Below are 16640 nucleotides of genomic sequence, written 5' to 3'. Positions count from 1 at the left end.
TGGAATTATACACAGTAAGATACACTGGGTACATTTATTACAATAATATATGGAATGATGCACAGTAAGATACACTGGATACATTTATTATAATGCTATATGGAATAATACACAGTAAGATATACTGGGTACATTTATTACAATACTATATAGAATAATACACAGTCAGATACACTGGATACATTTTTTACAATACTATAAGGAATAATACACAGTCAGATACACTGGATACTTTTATTACAATACTATATGGAATGATACACAGTAAGATACACTGGATACTTTTATTATAATGCTATATGGAATAATACACAGTAAAATACACCGGATACACATATTACAATACTATACGGAATAATACACAGTAAGATGAATTGGATACTTTTATTATAATGTTATATGGAATAATGAACAGTAAGATACACCGGATACACATATTACATTACTATATGGAATGATACACAGTAAGATACACGGGATACATTTATTATAATGCTATATGGAATAATACACAGTAAGATACACTGGATACATTTATTACAATACTATATGGCATAATGCGCAGTAAGATACACTGGGTACATTTATTACAATACTATATAGAATAAAACACAGTAAGATACACTGGGTACATTTATTACAATACTATATGGAATGATACACAGTCAGATACACTGGATACTTTTATTACAATACTATATGGAATGATACACAGTAAGATACACTGGGTACATTTCTTACAATACTATATAGAATAATACACAGTAAGATACACTGGGTACATTTATTACAATACTATACGGAATAATACACAGTCGTAGTACGATACACTGGATACATTTATTACAATACTATATAGAATAAAAGGCAGTAAGATACACTGGGTACATTTATTACAATACTATATAGAATAAAAGACAGTACGATACACTGGATACATTTATTACAATATTATAAGGCTTCAGACGCAAACACACTTAATATTTGAACAATCTTTCACAAATGTCTTGTGGTTTTGCTTTGACTAGCTCTCTAATCACAGGCAATGGCTCGTTGTGATATTTTTAGATTTCCCCCACATATGCGTGTAACAAACTTTCATTAAAACGTGTCCGTATGTTATGGGGTTGGTGCACACGTCATGCTTTTGTCTGAAGTGTAATTCTACTAGGATTAGTGTTGTATTGTCATTGTCATTGCCTTTGCTAAAGGTTCCTATAGAAAAAGCGGTATTGTAAACGTAGATATTCCGTGAAGCTGGTAATTACATTCACGCATGCGCAACGTCCATGTACTTGCCAACGCAGAATTACCGATAAGTAGTCTGCCCCTCGTCCACACGATGTAGCAATTCGACCGAACGTTACAGAAGTAAACATCTTTATTATTATTGCTGTGTAGATTTTTTTTATTATTTTAATTCTTTTGGTAAAAATTAGTATATTCAATATTTTTCGTATTTTATGACACTGATTTGCTTATCATCCGGCTCCGTTATGGTAGATACTAAATTTGCTCGAATAAATGAACACAAGGTCTACATACTGTGAAAGTATGAACATTTAATTAATAAATCTCAGGTTTAAATGCGACAAAATAATACAACCATTTAATCTAGTTACTTATATCGTTCATGCATTATACATTATTCAGTTTCCATATATGAATTGTGCATGACCTCCACAACGAAACCGAGTCGGGCATACATATATTTCTGTTATTATAGTAGATTGAGTGAGGTTTAGTTATCCTCTGAATAACCCTTTTCAGCGTTTTATAACTAATGGCTTTATGCTAATTTAGCAAATTGGGCAAGCTCCTTCGATAGCCTGGGAACAAGGAGGTGAATTGCGCATGCGTGTATTATTAGTGGCATGTTTCGCAGTTGATCCAGGTTGCGTTTCAAAGGCAAGCAAGTCATTTCAATTTTCTACACAATCAGTATTAACTGGATATACAATTGATGGGCACAACCTAAACACCTTCAAATTATAAGTAAACGTCACAGTACGATGAATAATGTAAAACGTTCATATACACACTTAAACGTCAGTTTTGGGCAAAGGCATGGGGCAAAGCATATTCAACAATACGATAACATTAGGACTGCGTTGAGAAGTGCTCTATCTACAGTAATTTGATGTCTCCGTTTCCTTGAAACACAAATAGTATAAACGCCGAAGACTTTTGACCAACATCATATAATTATTGTTTCAGAGTAAAAAAAATACCCCGTGGTTTGTGCGTGCTTCTCCAATCACATTCCGTGTGATATTCAATGATAGTTTACCGCGTGATGTTATCATTATTAGCATCAGCACCATCGTCTGGCAAGCACGTGTGTATATCACACTAAAGACATAATTAAACAAAATAATATAAATTAACACGGCTTTGATCCGCTGGGGTTGAGCTTGGGAAACCCGTACAGTAATTAAATTGGCGATTTAATTTTGTAATGCTTAGAAACACGAAACACTAATGGACATGTTTGGAACGAAGAGCGGTGCTGTGAAATCGGTGATTTTTATCTGACAACTAACGACCAGCGTGGCTGGTTGGTGTTGTCCGTCATGAGTAGTGCCATGTTGTGACAAACTTTACACTAACATATACGCATACACATTTTTGATATGAATAAATATTAGTCAAATTCAAGGTCTAATTATTCAACATTTAGTCAAAATGTCAACATGTCAAAATTAAATCAACACGTCAACATTCAGTCAACATTTCGTCAACATTCGATCGTCTTTTCAAAATGCAATCAACAAGTTAATCTTTAAACAACATGTGAATATTGCAATCAACATTTAATCGACCTGGCGTGGCAGCATGGTCGAACACGACATTGGTCTTTGCAATGATTTCGACAGCTTAACAGCTGCAATATACTGTACATGTAAAGACATATTCAAGTTAACATGTGTCTACGTTTCGATCGCGTGTAGCTGACAAGTACGTTAATCATCGTGACGCCAACCGACACCGCCTACATGAATGTAAAGATTATTAAGTTGTGCTTGACTCATAGATGACGTGCGGGGTTTATTTCCAGTAATGCTCTTTTCATACACATCCATCAATTATTCTATACGCCACACGGTTTACACACACTTCTCAGAACACGGCCTTATATGAAAAGGTAATCGATTGTCAAGGGAAAATTGGAATGACACGCGAAACTATCCATGTAAATCAACATGGAATGAATATTGATTAGTCAACAGGATCAATACGAAATCAATCAATCAAACCATCGATAGTCCAAGTACGGATCAGTGTCCGTGTATATAACCTTGACTATAAACGCAACAATTTCATATGCCTGACACGATTTTTTTAAAGCTAATCCGTTGCTGCTATGGTTATCAATGTATCAGTTACTGCAGACACACATGTGTCTCAGTCTATTCATTAGTCTATCAGATAACCAAGTAATTATTTAGAAAACTGTCGCTTTCATTAACAAATAATCTCTGTGTGTTGTATGTATGTGTAGAACAAACAGTACCATGCCAAATAATCACATTCTGTGGTACACTGCGATAACTCGTCAATAATCGAGCGCGAACAAGAAGCGCTGAATTAACAAAAAACAACAAGAACTGACCTTGTCAAGATGAGGTACATGCAGCACCTACTTAAATAAAAAACACAGACGCCGCCGCCATCTTATCTCCGATGCATGTAATGACGAAATGCGTTAGTGTCTCTTCCACTTATACCGCACACTGAACGAGCACGACAACCTGAGTGTATTATGATAATTATTTCAGCGTATATTGTATTTTTTTCTCTCGGCGTTCCCATGACCACGGGTATGATATATATCTAATATGCCTTTGTGTCACTAATGTAAAATTATAGCTAAATAGAAAATAAAATAGATAATATCTTGCGTAGCAGAATAACTAAAAGTTATAAATATCGCAATATCGTTCTATAATATTCGTATCCCAATTGTATACGTTCTATACGCTACGGATATTATGGTCTTAGTAAACGTCATACTCCACACTCGCAATTCAGTGTGAAATAAACAGTTCAACACTCAACCCTATGTATAGAGATTATGGCTGTTGATACAGCTTTGTGTTATACATACGTAGTTAACAGTTGTGTTTGTGCAGGCTTGCTTGTTGATCGTTGTTTTCAATTCTCTCAACATCCACCATTGCGAGGGCGTCCTTTAAACATGAAATGGAATGAGTATCTACACTTTGTAATTCTATATACAAAACTAAATTGGCTGTACGTCGAATTGCAATTGTATTCCATTTATGTAATGGAAGGTGATTTATAAGGATACTAAGGCACGGAATAAACAGTGTTTGGGATTGTTAATTGCAATCCTTTATTTCGGCGATATACAATGACAATCTACGCAAGGAAACAAAACTGGAATTTGAACAATCCAAAGTTTACATCCGAGTTGACTTTTAATAGGCTGCAAACATTTTCTGTCTATTTTTCTTAATATGACATGTTTTGCACAACAATTTCAGCATAGTTACATTGCCAATATGTTCACAGAAGAAACTCTGAATATTTCACGTTGCTTCAACTCAGTAAGTAACAAATAGGAAAGATATAAAATAGGATTTCGTGAATTGAACTGAAAGAATCACTGGGGTGAAACCATTTGTTGTGGGGAGGGTTGACAGCTTAGCAATATATAATCTAAGATGTATTCCATACACCTAAATTATTTGAGCAATCGAAAAATAAACGACTTTCTGAAAACATATTCAAGTTCTTTACTTTCTGATTATATACTCATGAATCTTATTTTTGCTAATAATTCCAAAAATCATATAATCTATATAATGGTCCAGTCCCACTTTGCAACTGAAAACAAGCCAATTTATCTAACCGGGAACAATATTTGCATCATTTTTCAAATATTCAGAGTTAGAATATTTAGCTTTTCAGAATTGGAATTGGCAAATGTACGATTCTTCTTTGGGTTCCCGTGATCGAGCCACAAGTGAGTGTTTTCAGTAGGCTTGCCACTACATGCATGCATGCACTTAGTATTTTTCTGTCATGTATTGATTAAATAAATGAAAAAAATAGAGTAATGCCCTAATGCCCAGTATTTTGACTTTAATTAATGTTTACTTTGATTTACCACTATTTGCAAGTTCATTGATAATGTGCTATTTTAATGAGATCATTGTAATGCTAAGAATGTGCTTTGTTGGACTGACAGCATTGTTACGCATTGCTCTGTTATCGGATTTTTATTTTACCTTCCTTATTTATTTACATAACTAATCTTTTTTCTTTTGTAAAACCTAAAAGATCCTATGATAAAACTGAGGATGTCCTCTGACATTCACCTTGGATGCGGGATTCGTTTAATTGGTTTACAGAACGCATGCTGCTAGGACAGTTAAGTCAACATACTTTGACATACGAAATACATATCTATATCTATACTGTTGCTTCAATTAAATTAAGTGTGCCTGAAAGTAAAGTAAAAAAGAGGATTCATAACAATTTAATGACGACATCTACGGTATTGAATAATTTATCAAAATATGTACCTGTCCTATTTTTCATGGGACATAGTATCTTTCAAAGGTTGATTTATTGTCACCGTCTAGAAGTGCGTGAGACAGATCGCGACGCTATCTTCTACTCATTGGGCTGTTTCTGTCTGAGTCGCCATGGTAACCACCTTTGAAACATATAATGTTCTGCAGATCGCCTTCTGGTAATTCAGGTTGCGGTCGTTTAATCCCCCACCTCAACCCAGTTGTTTTCTGTAAACGCAAGTACAATATAGTAGCATGTCCACATTACGCTGGGACTTGGAAAAATTATTAGAGTTATAAAGAATACGTCACTGAAGGTTAGCAAGGCAAGTTTTGAGCGTTTTTTACGGAGAGCAAATTCAGTTTCAGGTTACTCATTTATTCCGAAATAAAGAACGCTTAAATCGAGTTATTATAATAATGAATTGTGTTGAAAAAATAATGTCGTTCTGTGTTCATTATATTCAACTAGCGATGATGTCTACACTGTACTACGTGGCATATTCCGTCAGCCTTAGATCATACAATTGCATAATTTCTCAAAATATTTATAAGTCTTTGTACTCACAGTTCATCGCTGTACTTAACACGTGTATGTGTTGAAAGTCAGGTATCTGCGTGTACTTTATACATACATATTTGACTTATAGTGCTTCATGCTATGCAATTGACAATATTACTGTAATGTCCTCTTTCCTCTTTAATCAATGTTCCATTTCATGATACGGTTCAGTGAGAAATAGAACAAGCTCATTTTCAAGTGATGCGCTCAAATTTAATACTTTTCACCCTTCGTCTAAATACGGTCCACTGTGTATATGTTGACTATTAGGCCACGCAAATGATAACATGATTTTTGTCAAATTGTTTTTCAAAAATGAGGCGGAAAGCTCTGTCAAGTGATAACAAACGTGGAGAAAAAAAATCGGCCTGTACTTTACTTGACATTGCACGCGCTTGTTACAACTAATAAAGCAATAATTATCTGATACTGTAATGCAAATTTATAATGTAGTAACTTTTTACCGATAATGTAATAAATGATTTATAACGTAATCATCTGTTGTAACACACAATGATTTTAGGCCTGGTGGTAATAATAACATTTCGTGCTTGCTTGATTAGAACATTTACTCGGATTTTGACTCAATTATTTTGGGGGTAAGTCATCATTTCTGTCGGGTGACGAGGTCAGATTGTTCGCGCACATTATTTTCTCGTTCAGTGGCCGATATACAATTTTTTATTTCATATATGCTTGTGTACATTTTCAGCGTCTCCTTTTTATTTAAATTCATTCTCAGATTTTTTTCCCCATTATCTTGTTAATGCCATCTCACGGACGTGCCTCTTACTCAGAAATAAAGGTCAAATATGACTCGGTGATTACATCTTTCGCCATCAAGCGTTAGATATAAATGTGGTCGGTTAAATCATAAATAATTCAAATATCGAATTTTACGAACACCGTCAACAAATTGGAAGTCACAGTTAATCGACAATGTTATATCAAGTTTCCCAAACAAACGGAATGTTCCAACGCACAATCAGCCAAGGTAACCACTCTAGCGACAGGTGATTAAAAAACGGGAATATTATCTGTTAAACCAGCTTCGTTGCCGACAATTGTGAACCAACACAGAGTATAGATAAAATATGATATCAAGTCATTATCTTTGTGCATTGCAAGCCCCCGGCAAAACACAGATCAGTGAAATATTCACCGCTACAGTAATCGGATAGAGAAAACCCACATGTTACGCCTTTGTAATATCCAGATAGTTATTACTAAATTTAATCTCCGGGCCGGCAATATCTATCAGGCACGCACCGTGGCGAAGCTCTTAGGAGTCATATAACTACGTCTCGAATAAGATGATATAGAAAAAAAATAGTATAATCCTTTAAATTGACGTATTATTAGTTAATGACGTTGCTGATTATCCTTGCCATCAATTTTTATTTTACATGTTTTTGTTTTTTGTATATTAGGTGTGATGGTCAATTATGCACAATCACTATGTCGCATTTCAATATGATCCACGCAAGTATCAATTCCCTTTTACGGCAAGCGTATTCTCTACATCATGTATTATATGTTTTATTAACACTGTTAACTTTTACATCGTTGTTAAGAGTTAAGATGTTACTTCATATTGACGTAATGGAAATTCTATGTCGTAATTTCATTTACGACCATATTGTCGTACACGAAGAGAATTCAATTGCGGGATCGCGCAAACAAAGGATGTTATTGCTTACATATTATGCATATCTTGGGATGTGATATTGAATGAAATTATAGAAAATGTATATTAAATTTATGTTATTCCGTTCCGTCCGTCTCGATAAAAATGATGCCATATAAAAATACTAATAGTGGAATAAATATTGAGTTTGATTACAATGTGTAGTAACTATAATCTAACTGTTTTACAATATCACTAGAAATAGTATTTAAATCTATTTTCAGCCGTATACCAAGAACATGACTCGAACTCATCAACAGGCATGGCCATCTTCTCAGTTTATGAAGCAATATGCGTTGATGTAACTGAAGACACCGTCTCGTCATCTCCTTGGTAACGACTTATCTAATTGCATTAGAGTAACTATGCGTATGTCTTCAAATTACATACAAAAGTTTTCTTAATCACGGTATCAAATTCGCAGACTGATTTGTTTCTACCATTTCTAGTTCATTATCCTGTCCCGGCTGCTTCTTGGTGGTGTCGTCTTGACGTGGGTAGAAGTCTTGGCAACAGAACAGTACGAGACACATGGGTAACACACATATAAGTACCGCTACCAGGATGACGCCCAGAGCGATGAGAACGATGGCAATAAAAGAAAGTTCGTCACGCCCTGCGAAAGTAAAAATAAAAAAGAGATATTAAATCAAATCGTTATGCGGTGGTATGCAACAAAAAACCCGGCGAAAACCATGTTGACAACACACAAGACAACGAGTAACAGTATCTACAGTAACAGATACATGATTCAGACATGAGATAAGAATGCACGTAAAATAAAGACATAAATCCTGTAATATTTAAAAACAATGAACATGAATCTGAACATATTTTCAAATGCGGGGCTTAAAAATAAAAAATAAGGTCATTCATCTTTCCTTATAAATCGCCCCCTCTAGCAACAACGCGATTCTGTGACGTCAAGGGTGACGTGAGGTTATTTAGTGCACAGTCCAGAGGGACTGTGTTTAGTGTAAGCAATGTCGTCGAATGACATAACTGTAACTGTATGATATTCAGAGAATAGTAGTTTTCCTCAAAAAATGTTTTTATTGACAGATGACTATAAACCACTCGACAAAGTGAACGACTTTTCTTACACGCATTTACGTCATAAGGAGTTTCGACGATAGAGGGCGTTACTCATAGGAAATGCGTATTGTATGCTGCTTATTCCTCTACTATATGACTCATCTATTTGAATGGAAACTGTAATTGATAGAGCCAACGTCGGCAGCTGTGTACTGTATTGTTATATACAGTGGCCTCCATTCGTGTGACTTGGTACGGTAAATGATTTAACTCAAACAACAGAATTCCATACTGCATTCTTGCTCACATCCCTTCAAAGACATGATCTTAGTTAGGAAGAATTTAACAGAAAAATGCAGTTTAGTTGGGGTTACTGGTGCGTTGACATATTTTCAGTTTCACATACTTTATAACAACAATAATATTTTACATAACATATATTTGATTGAAACAATAACGATAATTAATTAAACACTACTTACTGAATTTTGATAATATAATATTTTTTCAGATTGAAGAGAAAAATTAAAAATGATAATAAATTTGGTGCTATTAATATAGATTATTGTTGGTACAGTGTCTTCGTCACATGTTTCAGAAGAGTTCTAATTATGTGAATATACTTTTAAAATATTTGCTGAAAATAAAATAATCAAACCATTGTATGTACTCGGGGAGACTGCAATTGAGACAGTACTACCACAGGGCAACATTGAGTACATTAATTATATCAATGAAGAAAGTGTTTAAATATGTTGTTGTATGTTTCAGTTATTGGGCATTGTTTATACAGATTCACGTAAGTCTTTAATTTCAGTAAACACACTTATTCAGCAGCACATAAGTCACAGATTCAGTTAGTTTAAAAAACATTTCTTTGTTCCATTGTTATTATTCTTCACAAAAGCTATATAGGTTAAAAATGTTATACACAAACTTACATTATTAATTGATTGTGATTATTGATTATATGATTTGTTTATTGTATGTCATGATTACACTGTGAATTGGAGCAAAGTGCGAAACGTATCATTTGATATATTTTGCTTATTATTACTTCCTAAAATATATTTCGGGTGCAGATATTGTGTATTGATAATGATTTTGTTACCATATTATCAGTTTCTCTAATACAAGTATTTTTCAATTTCAGTATTTTTTCTGTTTATCGGGTATTTTGCATATTATTTCCTTCACGGGCCGAGAGGGCCTTTGTTCATTCACGTGCCCCACTTCATAATTATCATTGTTTTTTTTACATCAATAAAACTCAATTATTATTCTCGTTTTACGAACTTTAATTGTGAACTAGCAAATTACTACAAATATGTTTCAACAATGTATAATTACGATTTCTTACCTGAATCTGCGGAGCAAATTTGTAAACAGAGAATTAAGAGCAATAACGCAGTAAGATGTCTGGTGATATTCGAATCCATCGTGTTCTGTTAATTATAATCACATATCAATAACACATGTTACATTCACAAATATGTCAATTTCTCAACTTTTAAAAACGTGTCCAGTCTTAACCAACCTAGGTAATATGAAAATAAAACACATCATTTGCTAAAATAAAAGTATTTTAAGATTAGAAGTCTACTCATAAAAGGAAATATCCAGAATACTTGCATTATATTGTACCTCTAGTCAAAATAGCATTAACTTAAATAAATTTGCGGGTCACTAGCCTTTTTTTGAGAAATGATGTTTTTTTTGTGTGTTTAAATGGTGGCCATTTTGTCAGTGTTATAACGCTTTTATGGATTTGTTCCAGAAAAGCAAGTATATGGGAAATACGGTACTGTAAGAAACACAACAATGCGGTTTGATGTTACCATGGAGATTGTACACAATAAACCAATGTACATTGTGGAGCTATTTATGACCAACTTTCTGAAAATTTATGAGAAGATTTCTTCTTAAGGACTACAGTCGTATTCCATATACGAACTATACAACGCGTGACGTCAGATTAGAATAAAAACAATGTTTTCAGTAGTTTATCTTTGATGGCGCTGTTGCGGAGCTTAAAAGTCCGAGGATCCATTTTGTTGTTGTTTGGCACTGTTTTCAATCAATGTTCATTTCAGTTCACTTGATAACTGCCGAAGCGTTATTTAAATCAACCCAAATTTGAAACCATGAGTCATTAAAAGTCTGTATACCGGAAGTATGTTTGCATGAACACGGGGAAATAAAATCTCTCCCAGTATATTCGGGCGGGGTCATGTTGAATGTATTAGATAAGATGTTGAGTATTGGTTCCCGTAAATTATTTCACGATCTGGCCCAACAATTGACAGAAATTTATTCTTTCGATTAAAGGAACTCATTTAAATAATCGCAATGGTACTGACAAAACCAATAATTTTGTCCATCCAATGATAATATTGATAATTCTATTAATCTGGTAATTTTCCGTGTCGTCTGAATACTCGAGAACGTAATTAGCGTCAATCTGGTCACCAACATTGTGACTACATACAAGTCTTTTATTTTTAGCATTTGGTCAGTTCGAAGTTTTCTTTTTGGAAACGACAAATTAATTTTTAGTATTATTTAAATCTTGTTCACCTCCATTTTAACGACGTACGTATCCGTAACCACGGTGTCGTCCATCAGTGTGGCGCTCAGCTAGTGCGCCCCATGCGGCGACTATTGGAAAACATTTTAATATGCCATATTACAACTTAATACTATGATTCTAACATACAATGATGTATACATACTTGTCTATCTAGGAAAATCATATCCCAGTTCGACTGAATCACGATGTTTCACTTCTCTTGGGTACGTATATTAATATACACGTGTTAAGTATTACTGAATATCACTGAATGAAACCCCTTCCCCCCATAGTAAGCCCAAAGGAACCACGCAACGTAAGCTACGAATTACCAACCTGCTGGTATTAACTGTCCAGTTTCTCAAACTGAAGGTCAATATCAACTATGCTCGACGTTCTCACCACTCACAACGTTTGAGGTTGATTTCACATCGGAGGTTTACACAATAACCGTACCTGTTTGTGACGACCGTGTACAGTTAATCTCGTTAATAATTTATCGTAGTATGTGTCTTATCTATCGGAGAGTCAACCTGATGCTAACACATGCGTTACGGATACGTTCTCAAGGACGGCTGGTAGGACATTTTTTAAAGGAAAGGCCAACCCTTGAACGAAAATGTAATAATCTGTAGGTACACACTCGTAAGGGTCGAATTCACAATAAGCTGTGTATGCCTCCGATTGAAATGGGCAGGGTGGCATGGAGTGAAAGATGACCACGTGGTAAAACAGCTAAATACGACTAATCGCTGCCCCTTCAATATTGACCACAAATCATCCTTGGGTTGTTGACTTGCGCCAAACATTACTTTGCTGACTTATGACTTTCGACTTAGAATCGATATGGTGTCGACCAGTTATCAACGATGACAAACACAGGCTCTTACATAATTATAACCAGTGGTGCATTAGTTCTAGTATAACCCAATGTTTATAAAGGAACAAGGGCCTTACATTTGTATCTGCTTGTACCAGCTTGTACCTGCTTTGTTTGCAGCACAGATCGGCAAACTAATGAGTAGGACACAATCAGACGGTATATTAGCCGACGTTATTTTTCTTCCGATTTTTTATTCATGGGTGTGTACATACGTTTTCGAATGCATATTAGGTTACTTGGAAGGAATAAAACCGAATAAAAATGTGTCTTCTTTGTTTTCCTGATGTCCCGAATATATATATATTTTTTTTAAAACGTATTTTTATAGTTTATATTGTTTCGTATACAATGCTTACCTTCCACTGACAAAAGTGAAAGCTGTAAAACTCAAAGTAGAAGATACTACAGTTTAATAACACGTTGTTAGACTCTAAGTCTGAATAAAATCTTTGGGTAATTTGAGTAAAATATGAAAGATCTGTGTTAAAAAATGAGGTCCGAGTTGCCATGTCATTAGATTTTACAATAAATGACTAACTTTATAAAATGAATAGGAGTGTTGTTTTCTGTGGCTGTTACACGCGGAGATTCGAATGAAATATTCACCCGAAAACAATACAAACGGGGGAGATACATGTATTAGGAAATCTGAATCTACATGAATGCTCGGCATTATTGTTTCTGACCCAGATATCATGTGAGTGCCGTATTTGTTGCATGTGGTATATATACAGCGGAAGTATCGACTGACGCGCAGCGGAGGTCGGTGCGACGGCGTACTGTCTGAGTCACAGTCAGCTGGCGCACACGTGATAATTAAATAAATATGATATTTACTATATGGGCGCCGCCATCTTGAATGACGCATAAAACTAAATAAGAGACAAGTTGTGAAACGCGTTTTTCAGATTCCTGCAAATCAGGACAAAAATACCAATCTTTCACAAAAATACGGTCCGTTGGGGTTATATTAAGCCAACCGATAACAACATTCGGCCTAATTCGTCGTTTTTGTGTGGAAAAATCCCTTGCATACGAACACCTAATTACGCGAAGAACCGAGAACACTTTCCTGGGGGTATTTAAAACTAAAAATTGGCATTCCAGCTCAACAGCCAATCAGCGACGGCCTAACGAATTCCAGTTAGTACCCTGCCTCTTCTCGCCTCGCCTCCGACTGACCCAGTGTGTGCATGCTGTCCCAACAATATTTATTTCAATCATGGCAAGATATACCGCAACTCACCTCAGGCTGGCGCCCGAATCGAGTCTACCTTCGACTCATCCCTCTCCACACACAACGACCAGTACTATGAGCATTACCTTTCGCATAATGATTTACTCTATACAATCTATACAATAGGTTGGTTAGAACTTATGAATATTAAGTCGAGAATAATATAATGTATATACTGTAATTACTATGCCTCTTAAATATACAATCCAGGTTCCGCCTTTCAAAAATGGCGGGTACAATGTGAAATTTAAAAGACTGGTGAAGCTGGAGCTAAGAAAAACCAATCATCATGTAAGCATGTTAATTTCACCTTAGACTCTACGTAATATTCCCCGATTGTCACCATAACAACTGTCTTTTTGATGATTTGATATTCATTCAAATTAATATAGACCCCTGATTTGTTATTTCGCAGTTTGTTTAAGCAGAGTCTGGTGCGAATAATTAATTAATATTGACAGTGCAGAAAAGCATGGTTATGTTAATTACAAAATACATCAATCTTTAGGTTAACAGCTGTGATATGGAGGAACACAGTTCACATTGAGAGCGGATCTCCGATAGGTAGAGGGAAGTATGGCTTCCGTACGATAACGTTATCGGTGTGCCTCGATGGGAATATCTTCTTCATGCACTTGGTTATTGCCTTGGGCATATGATGTGAACACCCGACAATCTTTCCATATATTCGCATTGGATCCTCCATTGCAAAGAGACAGACTATTCTGTCGCTATACGGCGTTTTCGGTTTGAACCTCATCTCATCTTCAAACGGCAATCCAGTATCACTGCCATCACTGAACTTCACACCCTCTAACGAGACTTCCCGGTGGTTGTCATTAGACGGACAGTCTCGGAAAAACGAAGGCGGCATGCCGGGGGGATCGCTTCCCCGTGCCACCATGACGACGTCCACGTCACCGGGTGGGGAAGGCTCTACTCTGAAATATCCACAAATGCACGTCACGAGAATGACGATACTAAGAAGAATTGACACGCAGCCAGCAAGTATAAAGAACCATATTGGAATTTGCATCATACTGAAACTCTGAAAAATTAATAACAATTGTTTGGTTACGATTCTATACTCTCAATAACGGAGGGAAATTAATGTGAATAATTAATTTTCAGCATTCTGTTCGATATTAATCCGCACATGTGATTCGTCGTATTGTATCAATATTATTTTAATCGCGCATAGAATATTATTATTTCGATACTATGCCACATATATCTCAGACTCTGAAAATTGTCCATTGACCCCCATAAGTTGTTTTTACTGTATTGCAATAGTGTGGTCTTATTATAATGAAACGTGACAAAAATACATGATGCAATTCCCAATTCATTCTGAAGCCCCTCAATAAATATGCAAACGACTGATGACGTAATACGCTACTGACCGTTCTTTATGGTGACGTTGAACAGACGATAGGTGACAACACTTTAACCACATCTGCTGCATTGAGTTGAATTGTTCCCGGAAATAATTCGTATATAGGTCACAATAATGTGTAATATTCATTAGGTAAAGTTTTCCTCAGTAAGAACTAATACTCGTGCACTTACTGGAAGCGGGACAGCTAAACTCGCTGTAAAACGTGTGTCGAGGTTATCAAATGAATCGTCGTAGTACTGAAGAACCGAGAACCGCTTTTTACCGTAGTGCCGACCAATTGCATACTCCGTCATATAATGCCACCCGGGGGTCAGTTGTGGTAAATACATGTATATTATAGTGTCTAGATTTAACTATCATTTGAAAATGCGATGTTGCCGTTTTAAATAGCCTCGCGACTTACGTAATTGAATTTGCATAAGATCACAAATTGTCATTCCAACTCAGCAGCCAATCAGCGAAGACCTTACAATAAGATGACCGAATCGGTTTCAAATATCCCGGGAAAGTGTTCCATGTGTTCTTCGTGTAATTAGGTGTTCGTATGCAAAGGATTTTTCAACACAAAAATCGGGCCGAATTTTGTTAGCGGTTGGCTTAATATTACCCCCCCCCCCCACGGATCGCATTATTATCACTTGTGCGACAGTTGACTGGTTTTGTTGCACTGTTCAGGATAGTTTCAACAAAGTACGGAGTTTTCGATCGTTCTTTACATCGGTTGTCGCTCCCAGGTAAACTACTAAGTTTTTGGCAGAGATTTCAATACACCAGCTTTTTTTATTTTGTGTTGTAGGTATCACCCACCAGGTCACTGTTAAATGAAGCAGTACATTAGGTATTTGTATATACATTGCGAGATATATCTGGGGACAACATGAAAAGTGTGTATTCAGCTTGAGAAATCTGAACTAACTTTCCTCACGAACGATTGTTTTCGAAATCTCTAAAATTCTGAGTTGATTTTATTATTTATTGTTATTATTTATTATTTATTTATTTATTGTTATTATTTATTATGTTTATGTTACAATGCTGCATTGTTTACATAAATTTCATATTGTTGATGAACTGTTTATTTAACTGTCACCCAATAAAACTTAAGGAAATCCGTTTCGATATTTTCGCATATACAAATGCAGAGCAAAATATAATCTTATACAAAATAAATACGTGCGTGTGTGTGTGTTTTATTTCCTGAGTTAAGACTAAAATTACACTAGCAAGCGAAATCAATATGAAAATGTGATTGCAAGCCAATGATATCACACGAAAAATACAATCGATTACTGCAAATTATGGAAATTTTACTACATTTTCTTGGTGAGTATAAAGTGCCTGTACATTTTCGATGTTGTGCAATACCTACTTTCGAAAATATCTATAAATAAGTTACCCCCAAAAACAAGCGGTATTATTCTTGGCGTCGTCTTGTTTCAGTAGGTCCATCACGGTGGTCTTAGACAACGCCCACTACTTCAAGCCAATCAGCCCCGAATCAATGATCGTGATGTCGTGCAAGGATAACCAATCAAACGCGCTCATTAAAGTACTAATAGTTGCGTGTATGATTTGATCGTACATGTGGATTCAATATGTTCACAATAAAGTTAAACTATTAATAACTCCTTAAAATAAGGATAATTTCTACCCGTCATGAGTTTAAAATCCTTCGTGATGTAAACAGCTTTCTTTGCATCTGTTTACATCACGGAAGTGCTTCGC

General features: G+C 35.5%; 2 protein-coding genes across 2 annotated transcripts in view; both read right to left on the bottom strand.

The window, feature by feature from the left end:
- LOC102800616 (uncharacterized) overlaps positions 1–3827 on the bottom strand; it is a 57804-nt gene extending 53977 nt beyond the window's left edge. The window contains exon 1 of the mRNA XM_078007771.2: positions 3614–3827. The gene's annotated coding sequence lies outside the window, so the exon portion shown is untranslated. The remainder of the gene's footprint in view (positions 1–3613) is intronic.
- A 9771-nt stretch (positions 3828–13598) lies between these two features.
- LOC144348381 (uncharacterized) lies at positions 13599–15043 on the bottom strand. Its single transcript, XM_078007770.2, has 2 exons — positions 14920–15043; positions 13599–14564 (listed from the first exon to the last, which is right to left on the bottom strand). The coding sequence occupies exon 2, from the start codon at positions 14553–14555 to the stop codon at positions 14055–14057; it is 501 nt and encodes a 166-aa protein (XP_077863896.1). The 5' UTR covers positions 14556–14564; positions 14920–15043; the 3' UTR covers positions 13599–14054.
- Between the last annotated feature and the right edge of the window lie 1597 nt (positions 15044–16640).

The sequence above is a fragment of the Saccoglossus kowalevskii genome, chromosome 18 (assembly GCF_978046115.1).
Source record: "Saccoglossus kowalevskii chromosome 18, keSacKowa6.1, whole genome shotgun sequence".
Classification (NCBI taxonomy): Eukaryota; Metazoa; Hemichordata; class Enteropneusta; family Harrimaniidae; genus Saccoglossus; species Saccoglossus kowalevskii.
Note: the sequence above shows the minus strand (reverse complement) of the source record. Positions and strands in the feature narration are given on the sequence as shown.